This window comes from Podarcis tiliguerta (genome assembly GCF_965153285.1).
Source record: "Podarcis tiliguerta genome assembly, chromosome: 9".
Lineage (NCBI taxonomy): Eukaryota > Metazoa > Chordata > Lepidosauria > Squamata > Lacertidae > Podarcis > Podarcis tiliguerta.
In genome coordinates this window covers 73061209-73079726 of record NC_139542.1, presented here as the reverse complement: position 1 = coordinate 73079726, position 18518 = coordinate 73061209, and the positions used below count along the sequence as shown (strand labels likewise).

The 18518-nt window shown below is 46.0% G+C and overlaps 1 protein-coding gene across 3 annotated transcripts in view; it reads right to left on the bottom strand.

Moving 5' to 3' along the window:
* The window catches only part of RAB28 (RAB28, member RAS oncogene family), a 57795-nt gene extending 48276 nt beyond the window's left edge, over nucleotides 1-9519 (bottom strand). The window contains exon 1 of one of the 3 annotated variants that reach the window (XR_014501998.1): nucleotides 9070-9519. Coding sequence is in view for 2 of the 3 variants with exons in the window: in XM_083399179.1 (XP_083255305.1) it covers nucleotides 9070-9144 (75 nt within the window). In the remaining variant the exon portion in view is untranslated. The remainder of the gene's footprint in view (nucleotides 1-9069) is intronic. The other 2 variants (XM_083399179.1, XM_083399180.1) reach the window with 2 other exon arrangements.
* Nucleotides 9520-18518: the final 8999 nt, after the last annotated feature.

Genomic DNA, 18518 nt, shown 5'->3' with positions numbered 1-18518 from the left:
TCCCATCCTTGATTTATGGGATACTGTAAATATTGACTTTATCACTGTGTGACACTCAATATTCCCTAAGAGGTTTCTAGAGGCATTAATGAACACACTCTTTGGGTTTACATCTGCCAATAAGTGCAAGAAGTTTTCAACAACTCAGCAAAGTTTTCTAGGACAACTTTCATGATCTCCACTTAATGCAAAAGAATTTAGAGCAGAAAAATCAGGAGATGGGTGCCTTATTACTTTGCAATTGATAAATGTAAAGTGCCCTATACCAGCAGCTCAGGGGGTTGTGGGGAGAGAAAGAGAGACCAATATGTAACATAGCCAAGTTTTAAAAAACAAAACACTGAGGAATTAAAAATGAATCCATTATATCTGATTTACGATCTCTGGTAATTTGCTTTCACTGGAATCTAAGTACTACAAATAAAGCCTCAAGAAGTACTCATAAACAAATAAACAAATCTCTTCTTGGCCTCAGGAGCCAAAATAATAAACCCTAAGGCCCCATTCTAGGCTCAGGTGGTTAAGAAACATTGCTTACATGTCGAAACACCCAGAATAGTACCCAAAAAGCGAAGGGCTGTAAGAGCTCTGGCATGAAGTGCTGCTAGTAATCTGTATTCAGCAGAAACAGCCAAGTTATTGGGTCTTCAGCACAGTTGTCAAACATGGGGGCCTTTTACAGTTTAAGATTCCCAAAGTAGCCCTCAGCATTCCTAGTTGATTTGCTGAAACTGAGGATTCTAAGTCTCAGAAGAAGAGAAGAAAGAGAGAGAACAACATACAACTGTTAAAATTCCTTCCATGTGAACTTCAGGTACATCTGTCTTAATCCTACAGCCTGTTCCTTCCATTAGCTGTTATTAAAGGGGGTGATTAATCATCCTCTAACTAACCACTCTTTTGCTATATCATGTATTTATACTCTCCAAACTTAACTTCCAGTAAATACTTTTCTTTAGTCTTTTCCTTGTGGTTTTCTTTGCATTCCACAGCAGCACTTCCTTCTCGTCTCCACAAGCCTAGTCTGGCTGACAAATCTACTAGCACCCTATATTCCATTTCCCTTCCTGCTAGAGTGGGTTCACCGGTCAAATGTTTTCAATTAAGGCTGCACTGAATTTTTGCCCTCTAATTTTTCAGAAGAAAATGAGAATTTACAGAAAGAAAAGTTTCTCACAAAAACATTTCTGCAAAATAACTTCTTCCTTTGTGCACTATTTGCTGGTGGGGCATAGCTGCTTCTTTCCACAGTTTGCCACTTCAGTGCCATTTTTTCAAACTATTGTTTCTCATTACAGCAAATCAGAATTGGAAATCATGATTTGAACAAGTATTCTTACTATCATGCATGTAAACCAAATTTAGTAACCTTCATTAACTACAGCCTAACCTGAATTGAGAAAGAGGTCCAGTTCAGACACAAGAGAGTCACTCAGCTAGACTTGATTTGAGTGGGCACGCACCTAAGCATTCCACTACCACCCTGGTTTGCAATCCTAAATTGTAGATGGTCCTTAAACTACAATTTCAGACATCAGGGAAACTCTGGTCTAAAAAAACCAGGAAGTCTCATTTGCAGCCGGTCATACAAGAGGAAAGGGAAGCACTCAAGTTTCTTCAAACCAGAGTTTGGTGAGAAGTCCAGTTACATTTGAACCAGGCCACACTGGCACATACACATGAATCACAACTCTTGTAAGAATTGCAGAAAGAGTGTTGGGTGTGAATCTCAATCAATTTCAAAGCCCTTATCAACATGGGAGTTGCTAATGCTACCTACATTTCTTAAAAGCTAGGGTATGGTCACTTTCCATATAGGGATATCATCAGGATGAAAAAAACAAGCTGTACCGTATTTTTCGCCCTATAGGACACACTTTATCCCCTCCAAAAATGAAGGGGAAATGTGTGTGCGTCCTATGGGGCGAATGCAGGCTTTCCCGGGCTTCCTGCAGCTCTGCGGCACCCTCCGGAGCCCAGCACGAAGCCGCACGGGGCTCCGGAGACTGGCGCTGAGCTGCCTGCGCTCCAGGGCTTCCTGCAGCTCTGCACCACCCTCCAGATCCCGGCGTGAAGCCGCGCGAGGCTCCGGAGGGTGGCGCAGAGCTGCCTGCGCTCCCGGGCTTCCTGCAGCTCCACACCACCCTCTGGATCCCGGCGTGAAGCCGTGCGGGGCTCAGGAGGGTGGCGCAGAGCTGCCTGCGCTCCAGGGCTTCCTGCAGCTCTGCGCCACCCTCAGTAGTCCGGGCTCTGGAGGTTCGCGCAGATCTGCCTGCATTCCGAAGCCTGAAGAGCGCGCCCAGGCTTCGCGCACCTCTCCGCAAGCCTGGGGAGACCGGCGCGGCTCCCTAGGCTTGCAGATAGCCGGCTGTTCTGGGGGCTGGGGTCGGGGGAAGCGCGGGCTTCCCCCACACCTGCCCTATGCCTGGGGGGGAAATACATTTTTTTTTCTTTATTCCCCCCCCCCCCAAAAAAGTAGGTGCGTCCTATGGGGCAGTGCGTCCTATGGGGCAAAAAATACAGTACACACTTTAAAATGCTTTTTAAAAATGTAAAATAATAAAGACTTCCTTCAAAAGTAAGCGTCTCTAGTCCATAATTAGGGATAAAATTTTAGAAGAGTATAATTCTAAGCATACAGCGTACAATATTATAGTCAAGTGTATCATATCATATAAGGCACTCATAACCATTATATGGTAATTCTCAATACAATGGGAACAGACATGGTCAGCTACTGTAAAAACTCTACAAGCAACTGTGCCACACAATCCAAGAAACGTACTTCAGTGCTCCCAAAAACCAGTAATGAACCCCCAACCCGCTGTATCTTCTGCTTGTTATTGCTCCATTGATATCAAGCTGAGTGCTCCTGTTTCTGGACAGAGGGCATGGCTCTTCTCCACTAGAGTTGAAGGCTGGGGTAAATGTGGCCTTCTAGATGATGGTGGACTACAACTCCTATCACTCCTGGACACTCACAATGAGGCTGTTCATATCGGAAAAGCCACAGGTTTCCCACACTAATTTAGTTCATTGCTTCACATGTGTATGGTCCCAGATTCAGTTCCCAGCATCTTTAGTTAAAGGATATGAGGTATCAGAAAACAGAAAGGCCTGTGGAGAACTACCACCAGCAGGGATAAACAGGCAGTTGCTCTAATTCTGTACAATATAACTAAGGGATGAGGCAGGGAGTGGCCAGGATTAGTCTTTTCAGTTGTGGCACCCCATCTTTGAAACACTCTCCCTATGTAAGCTTGCCTAAGCAATATCGGTGTCAAGCGTGAAGACCTTTTCAATGTCTGCAGGTAGCTCCAGTTTTGTAAACTTTGCAGCTTTGGTTTTAATGTTGTGATAGGTTTTCCCTACTGCTGATTTACCATTAAGCTTTTGTTTGGGGTTTTTTGATCTACTATAAGTTACCCTGGGAGATCTTCAGAACTGAAGGGAGAGGTACTAAATATGTAAAATAAATACATTCTTTAGATTCAAGAAGCATTCAGCCAGTCACTGTTGGAAACAAAATACTGGACTAGGCGGATAGCCTGATCCAGCAGAGCAATTCTTCTCAACATCATCATCATCATCATCATCATCATCATCATCATCGTATTTATTACCCACCCTTCACATTAAGATCCCAGGGCAGGTTACAGCTAGAAAAAATAATACAATATAATGAAAACTAATCCACCCCCAAATACCATAAAATACATATAAACTAAAACAGATTATATAGGAGGGGCACTAATAACAACAGTTCAATTATCAAAGACCAAGAAGAAGAGGTGTGTCCTTGGCAAAGTGAGTCTTGGCGCACCTCCACCAATATCAGTTCATCCCCTGAGCAGCAAGTTGCTATTTAACTTCCCACAATGTGCCAGAATAATGCTGCACCAGAAGCACTGTGGGAAATTAAAATGGAAGGTGCCCAGACCAAATTGCCTAGCACTAATCAGAGACCCGTGGTAAGAGACAGGGCCATGGCCTGAGGATGCTATGTCATGAAGCTGGACCTCAATGTAAAGGTAAAGTGACCCCTGACCATTAGGTCCAGTCGTGACTGACTCTGGGGTTGCGGCGCTCATCTCAGTTTATTGGCCGAGGGAGCCGGCGTACAGCTTCCAGGTCTGTGGCCAGCATGACTAAGCCGCTTCTAGCGAACCAGAGCAGTGCACGGAAACACCGTTTACCTTCCCGCTGGAGCGGTACCTATTTATCTACTTGCACTTTTGAACTGCCAGGTTGGCAGGAGCACGGACCGAGCAATGGGAGCTCACCCCGTCTCGGGGATTCGAACTGCCAACCTTCTGATCAGCAAGCCCTAGGCTCTGTGGTTTAACCCACAGCGCCACCTGTGTCCCATGGACCTGAATGTACATGCTTCTAAATGTACACTCTTGAACACTAAAGCATGATACAAGTAGTGCCTGCTATTTCTAGTACTACAGCCACACATTTTGAACTATTTTGGCTAACTGTAAATGTGAAAGAGAAGCCAGAAACCTTTAGAAAACAATCTTAACTATCCTTATAATTACTCTATGATTTTTTTATGATGGCTTGGATGGTACATACTTCAAAGCTACATGAAGAGGCCAGAAACAATTTTAAACCAGGCTTGTAATACAAGTTAGAGAGGGCAAGCTGGCAGTTTATAGCAGGAATAAGCTGAAACTGCAGCACTGCACTAGGGCAAGGTACATAAGAGACTATCTTGGCTGTGAGGCCGGGAAGACCTGATCCCTGCCTTGCTGGCCTTTTTCCACCCGGACCTGGACCGACTCCAGATGCAAAAGCTGTGACTGCTGAACAGATTCTTGGGTTGGAGTGTTGTTGAGGGGGGTTTGTGGAGGGTGGGGTTGTTGCTGTTATTGATATTAATTTTTTGCATCTTTATTTAGACCTTATTCTGATTTATATGGAAATTGTTCAATTCGGTTGTGTACTTTTTGGTGTTGTTTTGCCATGTTTGTAATATGTAATTTTATATTTTGTAAAATTATATTCTGTAATTTCTATACGGTTTTAACTTTAGAAAGGTGATTGATTGATTTAAGTTGCTCTCTATGAATCTGACACAGTATCAGCAAATTTACATTCTGCTATAGAGTCCGATTCCTCCACCATGCTCAGGGTTGGCCCTAGACATTTTGAAACCTGAGGCAAATCACAAAATGCCCCACCACCACCACATCAGGGAAGGACGGGTGCATGAAGATCTACAACAGGAAGAAACAGGGTGGTGGAATCAAATCAACCTTACCTGATGGTTGACGTGGGAATCAAAGGCTGTTGTGATGAGGAAAAGGGGCTCACTCTGAAACATGCTGGGTGGCTGCAGAGCCCAGGCGACCCCAACATTTCTCCCCAAGGGGTGGGAGGAGACCAGCAGCACCTCCTATTCACCAAGAGGCAGAACTTGGGGGTGGGATGACAGCTCCAGGTCGCAGATCCAGTTTCCAAGCAGAAGGTCTAGCCATTGCTGTAGGCCAGATCTGCTGCCCCTGTGGAGCCTGCCACCTAAGGCAGTTGCCTCACCTTGCCTCATGGGTGGGCCAGACCTGACGATGCTCTACTTGCATATATGACTCCACTGCTCTCTTATCCTAAGAGCAACTAAACCCTTTCCCCTCATCATTCATCAGTGGGCACGGGGCACACTCCTTATGCTAGGCTATATCATTTTTATTAGAACAGTACTTTATTCTTCCTCATCTTAAATGAATGCTACTGAAAAGTAAATGGATGCAATATTGGCAATAGACCTAGTTCTCAATGATGTGCCTGGGCTATTCCACTTCAGACTGCAGGTGCGGAGACCTGCATCGCTGGATGCTCTTGCATAGTACGGGGGGATCCCTTTACCCTACACTACTCACCATGATTTCTCACTCAAGTCCAGTTCAAAATGCATTCTAGTGCCCTTGGAAGGCTACCTAGGCTCATTTTTACTTTTAATCAAGTTAGGGACTTAAAAAAAACATTAATCTCCATTTTGGGACCTTTTGTGAATTTAATAGCTTTAAAAAGACTGCTATACGAATGCATTTGACTTTGTTGGCCCCTTCCCAGCTTTACTATAATAAAGCTTTATTGAAAACACTCAAGGGGAGCAGCAGAGGCCAACACACCAGCTCCAATACCACCACCACCCAAATTGTGCTCTTCAGCTTGTGGGGGCGGGGACGCCTCCTCACCTGTTTCAGAATCCTGAAATACCAGGGTTATTTGGAGAGCCAGTGTGGCATAATAGTTAGGACTATGACCTGGGTGACCATGCTGTGAATCCCCACTCAGCCAAGAAGCTCACTGGATGATCTTGGGCCAGTCACCATCTCTTAGTCCACTGGTTCTCAAAGGATATGGCAGGAGAGGATGGCGTGTGGCGGGAAGATTCAAGGACAAAGAAACATTTAAACATTTTCATGTAGTACAGTACAGTTCAGTACAATACGGGGGGGTGGATATATTTTTTTTTAATGAGAGAAGCATCAAGTGATACTGAGAACTATCTCATCCTATAACTGAGATTACCTTGCAAAAGCAAGCTCATACATCTCATTGAGGTTGTATACATACTTAAGGTACATATTTATACTTAAGGCTTGTTTATAATTCTATTGTGGAAATAATTCATGTTCTTATGTAGCTGAATTGCTTTAAAATTTCTGGATGTCCCATGATAATATTATAAAGTAAGGTAAAGGTAAAGGTACCCCTGCCCGTACGGGCCAGTCGTGTCCGACTCTAGGGTTGTGTGCTCATCTCGCTCTAGAGGCCGTGAGCCTGCGCTGTCCGCAGACACTTCCGGGTCACGTGGCCAGCGTGACGAAGCTGCAGCTGGCGAGCCAGCACCAGCGCAGCACACGGAAACGCCGTTTACCTTCCCGCTATAAAGCGGTACCTATTTATCTACTTGCACTTAAGAGTGCTTTCGAACTGCTAGGTGGACAGGAGCTGGGACCGAACGACGGGAGCTCACCCCGCCACGGGGATTCGAACCGCCGACCATACGGTTATAAAGTAGTTATTATAAAGTATTATAAAGTTATTATAAAGTAGTTGTGTACAAACAGTGCTAGTTTCTGTTTCTTCTGTTTTCCAATGTTTTTCTTATCTATAAAAAAATTTGGTGTGGCACAAGCAATTTTTTTCTGCAAGTGTGGCCTCCAAGAAAAAGAACTGAGAACCACTGTCTTAGCCTAACCTCCCTCTAAGAGTTCTTGTGAGGATGAAATGGGGGGAAACGATGTACCCCTCCTTGGAAGATAAAGCTGTTCTATAATTTTAATATATAAGTTAGAAACCCTAGAAAGTTTTGATGTCTTTTTTTCTAACAATCTAAAACCCGTAATCATCATGTGACAGCCCAATCCTATTTTTGAAATGACCCTCTTTTTAAATAGTAATAACAACAATAATACTAATTCCCACTGTGTTCAGTGGAGTGTTCTTCTTCCAAACAGAGGAGCCCTGAGCTGCAAATGACAAAAGTGAATACAGTGGTACCTCGGGTAAAGAACCTAATTCGTTCTGGAGGTCCGTTCTTAACCTGAAACTATTCTTAACCTGAGGCACCACTTTAGGTAATGGGGCCTCCTGTTGCCGCCGCGCCGCCACCACACAATTTCTGTTCTTATCCTGAAGCAAAGTTCTTAACCCAAGGTACTATTTCTGGGTTAGCGGAGTCTGTAGCGGAGTCTGGGTTACCTGAAGTGTCTGTAACCCGAGGTACCACTGTACTCTCGCGGGAAGGGCCGAATTTAGGTTTGATGAGGCCCTAAGCTACCGAAGGTAATTGGGCCCTTTATATGTCCCGCTGTCTTTTGTAAACAACAAATTGTTGCTGTTTTTTGTGTTGAATATATGCTATATGGTAATTTATGGACCTAATAGGTATCTAAAGCCATTTGCACATTAACAAAATATGCATTTTATCAAAGTAATTGTTGAACTGAAATACAATTAAGAAGTATATTAATAGTGAAACACTGTTGCTGTATCTATGCTTTATTTGTTTTTTATCTTATATTTCGGAAATGTACATCCAGGTTTTTTTCCTTTAAATTTTTTGGGGGCCCCAAGAGAGTGAGGCCCTAAGCTATAGCTTGTTTAGCTTATACGTAAATCCAGCACTGTTCACAGGGATTTTTTTTTTGCAAGGAGGCACTTCTTTAGTCACTTGAGCTCCCACCTGCTTTAAGGAGCCCTGGCAGGTATCAGATCTGCCCCTATCATGGAGGTGATCCTTGTGTGGGGAGGGGCGTTCTTATTTATTTACTTTATTCTTTACACAGGCAAGATGAAGTGTTCTCCTGTTAGCATTTTGGATGGGCCGACATAAATGAATTCCTAAGAAAGATATTGAGTCTGTGGTTGCAACTTGGTGTCAATAGAAGATACAACTCATATGCTCCCGGAATGCCTTTTCTATAATGATCTTAGAAACAATTATATTCACCCGCCGTTAAGAGTACAGAAGGGAAGGATATCCCTTGCAAAGACCTGTTTGTTTGTTTGTTTTTGCTGTCTGATCCTGAGAAGTACATATCTTTCAGAACATCCCAATTCCTTGTTAAGGCTCTACAGATCCATGCTACAAAACTTCAGGTATAGGAATTTTTAAAAAGGTTAAGGAGTAGAAATGCAAATCACTATTATTGTTATAATTACCATCGTTTTAATGCGCATATTGGCTGTTTGCTAAAACAAAACTATTTGCTTTCTTAATTACATTGGAGGGGGCGGTAGCATCACTCCCCCCCCCCCCACACACACACACAGACGATGTAACTAAATAAATAAGAAAAACACCTCTTGGCATTTCAGGACCCGCCCCCCCCCCGGTGCTTTTGGTCCCTGTCATCTCTCTACAACCCCCCTGCGAGGTAGGCCGGCGCTTTTAAAGGGCGAAGGGCCGCCGGGAGAGGTGCTGGCCAGGATCCCTCGCGAGACCCCAGACCCACAAGCCCGGCTCCGGCCTCCGGGGGCCTCGCGGGGCGGGAGGCGCTTGGGGAGCGCGGTCCTCCCGGCGAGTCTCGCTCCCTCGGGGGGCTGACTGACCTTGCCGGAGGTGCCGTCACCCAGCACCACGAACTTGAGCTGCCGCTCGGGGCACTCCTCCTCCGAGTCCGACATGGCCGAGCGCCTTCAGTCGCTGAGGGGCCAAGCCGCCGCCATCTTCGGCCCCCTCAGCGCTTTCCGTTAACGCCGACGCTGGGCGAGACCACCTGGCAGGAGAAGGGGGGGGGAGCCGGCGACGGACACGGCCGCGGAGAGGCCACCGCGCGGGGGAAGACGCAGAAACGGGAGTTAAGCGGCGCCGAGGGACGCAGAGAAGAGGGAACCGCGAGCCGCCGCCGCTGCCTGAGAGCACGGACTGGAGAGCCTCCCCCCCCCCCTAAGGGAATGGTTCGACCCGGAGCCCTGGAATGGGCAGCCGCGGCGGCGTCCTGGGCTTCGTAACAAGGCCGGCGCGGTAACTAAGGGCCGCGGAGGGTGAAAGGTGACAGGAGGGCGGGGGAAGAGGGAGGCGGAGCCCCGTTACCTGGGGGAGTGGGCGGGGCGTCGGAAGCGTCCGCCAATAGCAGGGGAGCACGAGGGAGGGAGATTTGGGCATGCGCGTTGCTTTGCCTGCAGTTTCCAAAATTGAAAAGCCATGGTTTGACGCACACAGCCGGCTTATAAAACCATGGTTTGACACCCTCCCGCTTATAAAATTATGTGTGACATGAAGAAAGTGGGCAGAGAAAAGATTTTCTCTCATTCTCATGACACCGAGAATGGAAGCTGGAAGATTCAGGACAAGGCACTTCACGCAGCACATGGTTAGCCTGTGGAACTCACTCCCACAGGAGGCAGTAACGGCTGCCAACCTGGACGGCTTGGAAAGAGGATTGGACAAATCCATGGAGGAGATGGCAATGGAAGCCATGATGACGGTGCTCTGCTGCCTCAGTTGGGAGGCAGCAATGCTTGCAAATGCCAGTTTCTGGGAACCATGGGAAAATGCTCTTGTGCTCAAGTTCTGCTCCCTGGTTTCCCTTAAGGAGGATCTGGCTGACCACTCTGAGAGCAGGGTGCGGGACTAGATGGGCTCAACAACCCCCTTCCCCTCACACATACAAACCACACGGCAACCAACCAGTCTCCAGTCTCTCGTAATACCAACAAAAATAAACATATAAATAAAGGACTGACACACGTGAGGCTGTCACAAAAATCCCGCACAAACACTAAGCAACAGAAAGAAATATAATTACCCCCCCATCACAAAATCCATATGACAAAAGTGTCTCATACCAAATGTATACAAACTGCAAAAAAGACTGAATAGTGGAGACACTATATGTACTTTTCGTTGTGTATTTGTTTGCTACACAGTAAAACTTTAATAAAAACTAAATTGAAAACAGAATTGCTCAGTATTGCTTAATATAGATTGGCTGTTCTTATATACATGTGAGCACAAACCTAAGCAGTTTTACTCAACCGTAAGATACCGTACCTCTCCATGCTACAAGTTCAATGCAACATGCAGTAAAACCCTAAGTATGTTTACTAAGTATGGACTCTGGTGGCTCTGTGGGTTAAACCACAGAGCCTAGGACTTATCGATCAGAAGGTCAGCGGTTTGAATCCCCCTAGCAGTTGGAAAGCACGTCAAAGTGCAAGTAGATAAATAGGTACCGCTCCGGCGGGAAGGTAAATGGCGTTTCCGTGCGCTGCTCTGGTTCACCAGAAGCGGCTTAGTCATGCTGGCCACATGACCCAGAAGCTGTACGCCGGCTCCCTCGGCCAATAAAGCGAGATGAGCACCACAAACCCAGAGTCGGCCACAACTGGACCTAATGGTCAGGGGTCCCTTTACCTTTTTATGTTTACTTAGAGGTTCAGTAGGATGTTGCTCCGTAGTAAGGGCGCTTAGAGTTGTAGCCTAATGCTTAACATTCATCTCAAACACATTATTTCAGTACTCATTGACATACATCACTATTTTTCTCTTTCGCATCTGTTCACTCTATATAAATATGATACTGCTGTGTTTTGCACATGCCTCTGAAAGGACATTTCATAAGACACAAAGGAGCCTGGAGAAAGAGGGAAGACAGGTACATGAGTGACCATGACCTTGATTTTTATTGTGACACAAATTATTTTTAGTAAATTGAGATAATGGGGTTTAGAACACATTGCATTCTTGCTAAGAATTCTGGCTCCCAGGGGAAAACTTCAGGCTTCATGAGCATTTCATTTACTGTGTGGAAAGGAAATTATATCTGTAGGCATTGCCTTGCAGAGCAAAAGAACAGAAAGTCTCCACCATCATATCTCAGTTTAGTATCTGAAGACAGATTTTCCAAATAATTCAGCTCCAACAGCTGAAGCTGGATTTTCATAGGAATCATCCCTTTACATTTTCCTTTGTCCAAGTCCTAACACTAGGGATGCAGATGGCGCTGTGGGTTAAACCACAGGGCCTAGGACTTGCTGATCAGAAGGTCAGCAGTGCGACGGGGTGAGCTCCCGTGGCTCGGTCCCTGCTCCTGCCAACCTAGCAGTTTGAAATCACATCAAAGTGCAAGTAGATAAATAGGTACCACTCTGGCGGGAAGGTAAACGGCGTTTCTGTGCGCTGCTCTGGTTTGCCAGAAGCGGCTTAGTCATGCCGGCCACATGACCCGGAAGCTGTACGCCGGCTCCCTCGGCCAGTAAAGCGAGATGAGCGCCGCAACCCCAGAGTCGGCCATGACTGGACCTAATGGTCAGGGGTCCCTTTACCTTTAACACTAGGATGATCCCTGAGTTTTGATTTTGGATAGAACTTTAGCTGACCCTGTTACCAAGGCAGAGAGAACATCACAGATTATGAGGGAAAGTTCCATACACAAGCTCATACAGCCAGTGCTGGTATTTAATTCCCAGCAAGCTTTCAAGCTGTGTGCTAACTCTCTGAAGGAATGGTTCCCAATTGGTGGTCCAGGGACATAACGAAAACTACCACAGAGGTATCAATTTTTTCAATTTTTCATGGCATGGCTTTTGAAAAACTGGGTGTGTGCGCACAGTACTTTGCTAATTGAGAACCACTGCTCCAAAGTAATTCAAGATGAACTGGTCTCTTGCTGAGAACTTTACCTCTTCCTTCCATTGCTCCATCAATTCCGCATCCTCCTGCCTCATTCCCACCCCCTGGCCCTATGCCTCTCCCTCTGGGTTCCTCCCACACACATGAAACTGAACAAAGGCCACGGGTTCCTCACCCCTGTCCTAAATCCTGTACCCACTTTTCACACTAAAGGGATGTACGAGCATCCAGTATGTGTGGTTTAAGGGAGAACAGTCCTAAAATAGACTAGTTATATGATTGCTTTAATTTTTTGTTTCATTATCTGGCCCTCTAGGGCCAAGGGAGCCAAGTTTTATGTATGGCCTGCCATATTTTTTTAAGAGGTATGAAATGCAAGGCTGTCTGTCATCCCCGTGTGTGATATGAGACATGGATATCTGGATCTTGCAAAGGATATTACATGAGTGAGTGTAAATAATGAGGCTTTTAAAAGCCCCAGCTTAAGAATGCTGCCTGGTTCTGGCCCTGTGCTTGTACAAGCTATAATTTAAAAGGTTCAAGCCTTTTATTCAAAGTGACAGAAACCTACAAATTTTTATTGCTGTGCATTTAATAAAATTTACATTTACAAGCTGTCAGTTTGTAATGCTGAATAACTGCTAGCTTAGATGCTGAACAGCAGACTCGGGTGTGCTCCAGGTTCATTACTACCCTGCTTCTGATGTTTTTTCAGATACATGGAATAATCCTTCAATCCAGGGAGCCGTTTTTTTGTTATCTCTGTTAATTCAACACTGGCACAAACACATCCATTGACGTTGCAGAGAGGCCAGGAAAATGAATTTATCATGCTCCCATAAAACAAGGCATAATTAAGAACTCCCCTTCTGCTTGTTTAATGTGCTAATATGAGAACATTAGGGCCAATGTCCCACCTAGGGCTCAGTTTCTGCAGCTGTCTGGTTGTTTGTTAATTTACAGACTCAATTATGTGGAGTCCCTTAAATCCACAGCAGTGGTGGGTGGTAAGCTGGATGGCTAATGAAGAAACACAAGGTAGAAAGCCACTTTAATGCCTGTTTTATATGCACCTTGGGTACCAATTTCTTGAGAACAAAGATCAAAGATTGTAACTTTAGGAATTCTCTAGGTGGGAATAAATCTGCATGGTATTAAGGCACACCTAAAAATTACAAGATGGCCAATATCCTTCGGAATCTGCAGTTTATTTTGAAGCAAAATGTTAAACCAAGTATTTGACTTTAAATCATAAAAATGTGGATCATCATCTAGCACAGATTATTAACACATTTAAGTTCCATTTATTTCAATAGAAAAGTTGGGTACATTTAAAACTCTTCCGCTGGGGGAAAAAAGTGAGGAAAAAATACCCTTAATTTTGACTGGGCCATGTTGGTTATATCTAATGGTTTCAACAGGAAATATGAGAAAGACTGTTCAGGAGGGCTTCTTAATAAGGGGTGAAATGGGCAGAAAGTTAGCCACTTTTAAAATCCCATTGATTTCATAGAGATTCAACAGATGCAAGAATGTGTGTGACTTTCCTACTCTGTTAGGAAATTAGAGTGGTTTTAATTAGGGTGCTTTGTGAAATTTCAAAAGACCAGTGTTTAAGAAACCTCAAGATTATAATATCTCAAGGCAGGAGATGTACAATCCACATTGGTTCAACATCTTTGTCTCACACATGCTTATACTTTCTGGCTTTTATTGAGTAAAAAGTAATTTTATTTCTTTTTTTAAAAGAGTGCTTGCAAGTTGCATCTAATCTTTGTCATTAAACAAAGCCCATGACATTTTAAGAAAATATAATGAACTGGGCACTGTGCCCCTGTTCACTTCATTCACCAATCCCCTCACCAAAGCTGCCCCTCCCCCCCACTTTTCACTAAAACCACCCCTTCCCACTCCCACTCCTAGGGGCAGCACATCCTGTTTTGCCGCCTGTTTTGCCTCCCCATCCTGCCTCCCTTACCTGGGTTGTGCAGTGGCACCCAAGAAGCAGCAGTGGCTGTCAGTGAGTTCCAGCGGGATCTCATGAGATATGGCAGAGTGTATGATATCTCACAAAATGTCAGCAAGATCTCACTGGAAGCCACCACCACTGCTTTTTCTCACCAGCAGAGGAGGTGGCAGGGTGAGTGGGGTGCCCTGCCCCACCCCTTAGAGAGAAAGACCCCTGACCGTTAGGTCCAGTCACAGACAACTCTGGGGTTGTGGCGTTCATCTCACTTTATTGGCCAAGGGAGCCAGCGTACAGCTTCCAAGTCATGTGGCCAGCATAACTAAGCCACTTCTGGAGAACCAGAGCAACACATGGAAACGCCGTTTACCTTCCCGCCGGAGTGGTACCTAATTATCTACTTGCACTTTGACGTGCTTTCGAACTGCTAGGTGGGCAGGAGCAGGGACCGAGCAACAGGAGCTCACCCCATCGTGGGGATTCGAACCGCCGACCTTCTGATCAGCAAGCCCAAGGCTCTGTGGTTTAGACCACAGCGCCACCCGCGTCCCAACCCCACCCCTTACTCCTTACCAAATCCACCCCTCCCACAAGCATTCCTTGGCAAAGCCACCCTCTCCCCACAGAGCTCACCCAAACAACACCCTCCCGTCTCCCCTCCCTTCTCTTCTTAGACCTTGCCAAACCTCTGCAGCTCACAGACTAACATAATCCAGGCAAGGGCAAAAATAATGCATCTCCCAAACTAAGTCTTGACCCCAGCAACAACCCTTAAGCAATATCCCATCCTGATAACTAGAGCAGTGGAAAGGAAATGGGTCACACAGAGAGCAGCAGGGACCAGTAAACTGCAGAGAAATTTAGCAGGGAAACCAGAAGGTCAACCCCCCCATAGTGTCTGATATCTACATAGTAAAGCTCAGAGTATGGGAAATAAACAGGAAGAACCTGAGAGTCTAATGTTGGAATGATGTGGTATACTGTATTTTTCGCTCTATAAGACGCACCAGACCACAAGACGCACCTAGTTTTTGGAGGAGGAAAACAAGAAAAAATATATTCTGAATCTCAGAAGCCAGAACAGCAAGAGGGATCGCTGCGCAGTGAAAGCAGCAATCCCTCTTGCTGTTCTGGATTCTGGGATAGCTGCGCAGCCTGCATTTGCTCCATAAGATGCACACACATTTCCCCTTACTTTTTAGGAGGGGAAAAGTGAGTCTTATAGAGCAAAAAATACGGTACATTAAGAATTGGTGGCAGAAGCCTCATGACTGGACTATAGCAACTGAAAGTTAGACCTTATTCAAAAGGAATAGATCCAACAGAAAAAGAGGGGCAGGGACATTCCACATCAAGAACATGTTACACGTGCATGGAAACCTGTGAATCTGAGAGTAGAAGTAATATTGAAAAGATCCAGGTTAGGATAGCCTAGAGCATGGGTAGGCAAACTAAGGCCCGGGGGCCGGATGCGGCCCAATCACATTCTCAATCCGGCCCCCGACAAGGGAATCAGCGTGTTTTTACATGAGTAGAATGTGTGCTTTTATTTAAAATCCATCTCTGGTTATTTGTGGCGCATAGGAATTTGTTCATATTTTTTCCCCAAAATATAGTCCGGCCCCCCACAAGATCTGAGGGATGGTGGACCAGCCCCCTGCTGAAAAAGTTTGCTGACCCCTGGCCTAGAGAAACAAAAGTGATATTGGTGTGACAGTATGCTACAGACCATGCAGGTAGCCAGAAGACATGAGTGGTGCTTTTCTGAGACAGATTGCTTTCACATACGAGAATCATATATTTATAGTGAAGGAGTTCAACTCTCCTCACATTTGAAAGTCTGACTGATAAGAGTTAAATGTCCAATGGAACTTCATCTCTCAGAAGTTCATGGAAGGAAGGAAGAGGTGAGCTTAGATTTCATTCAAAAGTGCTGCTGCCTGTCCACCACTGAAATGTGTCTGGGGGTGAACACTGACTTCTGCCCCTGCCAAAGCAGCACTGGCAGCAGAGAAAGTTTGTAGGTGCTATTTCATGGCTGCCACAAATGGGAGGCTGGGCAGGCAAGCGTCACACTGGCCTTTCTTGCGCTTGCTGTGTGCAAGGCCTGCCTGGAAGCTGAATGCCCAGTGCTGAAGGGGAGCCTTTCCACCATGCAGGCCCAGCAGCACCTACTGCTGCCTCCCAAGGTAAGCTGCTGGCCTCACGTTCACCTTTGGCCAGTCTCCATTGGGTCACTAAGACTGGGGGCATCCTCTTCCCTGGCCCCTGTGGGGCGGCATGAGGAAGCACCTCTCTTTGGGGGGTGGGGGGCAGCTAAGAGACCAGGGGGGGCAGCAGCAGCTGCCCAGAGGACTCCTAAGGAGAGGGAAGAAGAGAGGAGGCTGAAGGAACACTCCACAAGGGAGGGTGTACAAAAAGGAGTGAGAGGCTGCCAGCTCTGCAGGCAAGGGGTGACATAACTGGGCTCCTGAGACCCACAGGGGTGCCACAGAAAGAATTTAGTTCAGGGGTCACCAACCTACGGCCCAGGGGCCGGATAAGGCCCAAGGGACTCGTATATCCAGCCAGTGGCGTAGCGTGGGTTGTCAGCACCCGGGGCAAGGCAAGTAATTTGCACCCCCTAACCCATGGATTTGCGCCCCCTAACCCGTGGATTTGCGCCCCCAAACCCATGGATTTGCACCCCCTAACCCTAACCCCCAGATGTTGCGCCCGGTGCGGCCGGCCCCCCCTGCACCCCCCACACTACGCCACTGTATCCAGCCCACTGCCAGCCACTGCCGCCCACTCTTACTGGCACAGCACAGCGCGGGGACCCACTTCCGGGTCGGAGGAGCACCGGAAATACCTTGTGCACATGCACACAGGCCTACTCTGACCTGGAAGTGTGCCCAAAATAGTGTGGGGGCACGTGCTCCCCCACCCTCCTGCCCGCCGCGCGATCCGTCGCTCAAGACACCGGCCTGAAGCAAGGAAAGCTTGGAGCTGTGGACTCAAAAAGGTTGAAAACCTCTCAACTAGATGTCCACCAGAGTCTCTTCCAATTACAGTGGTACCTTGGGTTACAGAAGCTTCAGGTTACAGACGCTTCAGGTTACAGACTCCGCTAACCCAGAAATATTACCTCGGGTTAAGAACTTTGCTTCAGGATGAGAACAGAAATCGTGCTCCGGCGGCATGACAGCAGCGGAAGGCCCCATTAGCTAAAGTGGTGCTTCAGGTTAAGAACAGTTTCAGGTTAAGAACAGACCTCCAGAACGAATTAAGTTCTTAACCAGAGGTACCACTGTATCTGGTTATATGACTTGACCCTGCATATCTATTGAGAATGTTTTTTCTTTACAGCACTGGCCTCAAGCAGTTCAGCTGTGCATGGAATGGGCCCAGCCAGAAAGTTACATGGTTTTTGGTCTTCCTGATTCCGATGGAAGCATGTGCTTATTATCTTCTCCCATTCTCTCTTCTAAGAGCCCATTTCAAGGATGGCCGAAATCATGAGTATATAACTCATGGACACCATTCATAAAAATACATATGCCAGAGAAACAGCAGGTGTGATCATTTCCATGTGTCTCTTGTGATATCCAGAGTGGAATACTTTCATAAACTTCACCAAAATAAATCTTTTCTGCTGGGGGAGGACTGACCCCTAATAACACCAGCTGCCACTTGTGGGATATTTACAATGCAGTCAAACCAATAATGCATGTTGACTAGATAGGCGCTTGATAGGAGCTGAAACTGAGAGTCCTGTAAGTTTCCTAGAGAGGACTCTGAGAGACACTTGCATGGTGCCCTGCAGGGGGGTGTAGCCACACAAAATCGCCTTACCTGCCAGGTAACTTCCTCTTCCTCTTTGCTCTTTCACCTCATTCCCGCAATGTGAGAACCATCTTAAGATAGACTAAGGTATGCCTTCATAACTGGATTACCATTTTAAGCCTGCCTGAACAAAGCTGCTGTATCTGTTACTCTTCAAGAAGTATTCTGAGTGAGTAAATGTTATTTTTACCTTTTACAAGATTGTCTGTGTGATTATTGTTTTAAGGGGGAGAAAAGGGGGAAATACCAGGAGAATCCAGTCTGCCTCAAAGCATCCTGGATTACTTAAAACTAAAAGGCTAAAACTAGGCTTTCTAAGTTTCCCTTTTAAGCTGCAAAGCAAAGCACTCTGCTGAGCTCAAACACGTGAAGAAGGAATAATATTATCGAATAAATATATCCTCTCCTAGCATCTATAAACACCCTACACCACTGAGGCCATAGCAGCGTGATTCCTGAGGAGTAAGACCCGCTGTGTTCAACAGGGCTTTTACCCAAGTAAAATGGGAGAGCTTCTGTTTGAGAACTATATTAAAATACATGACAAATGCAGTAACTTAGATTACTTGTCTCTGCAATAAGTATTCTGCTTATGAGAAGCAAGCCTTAACTCCTGTTAGATCAGCCATCTAA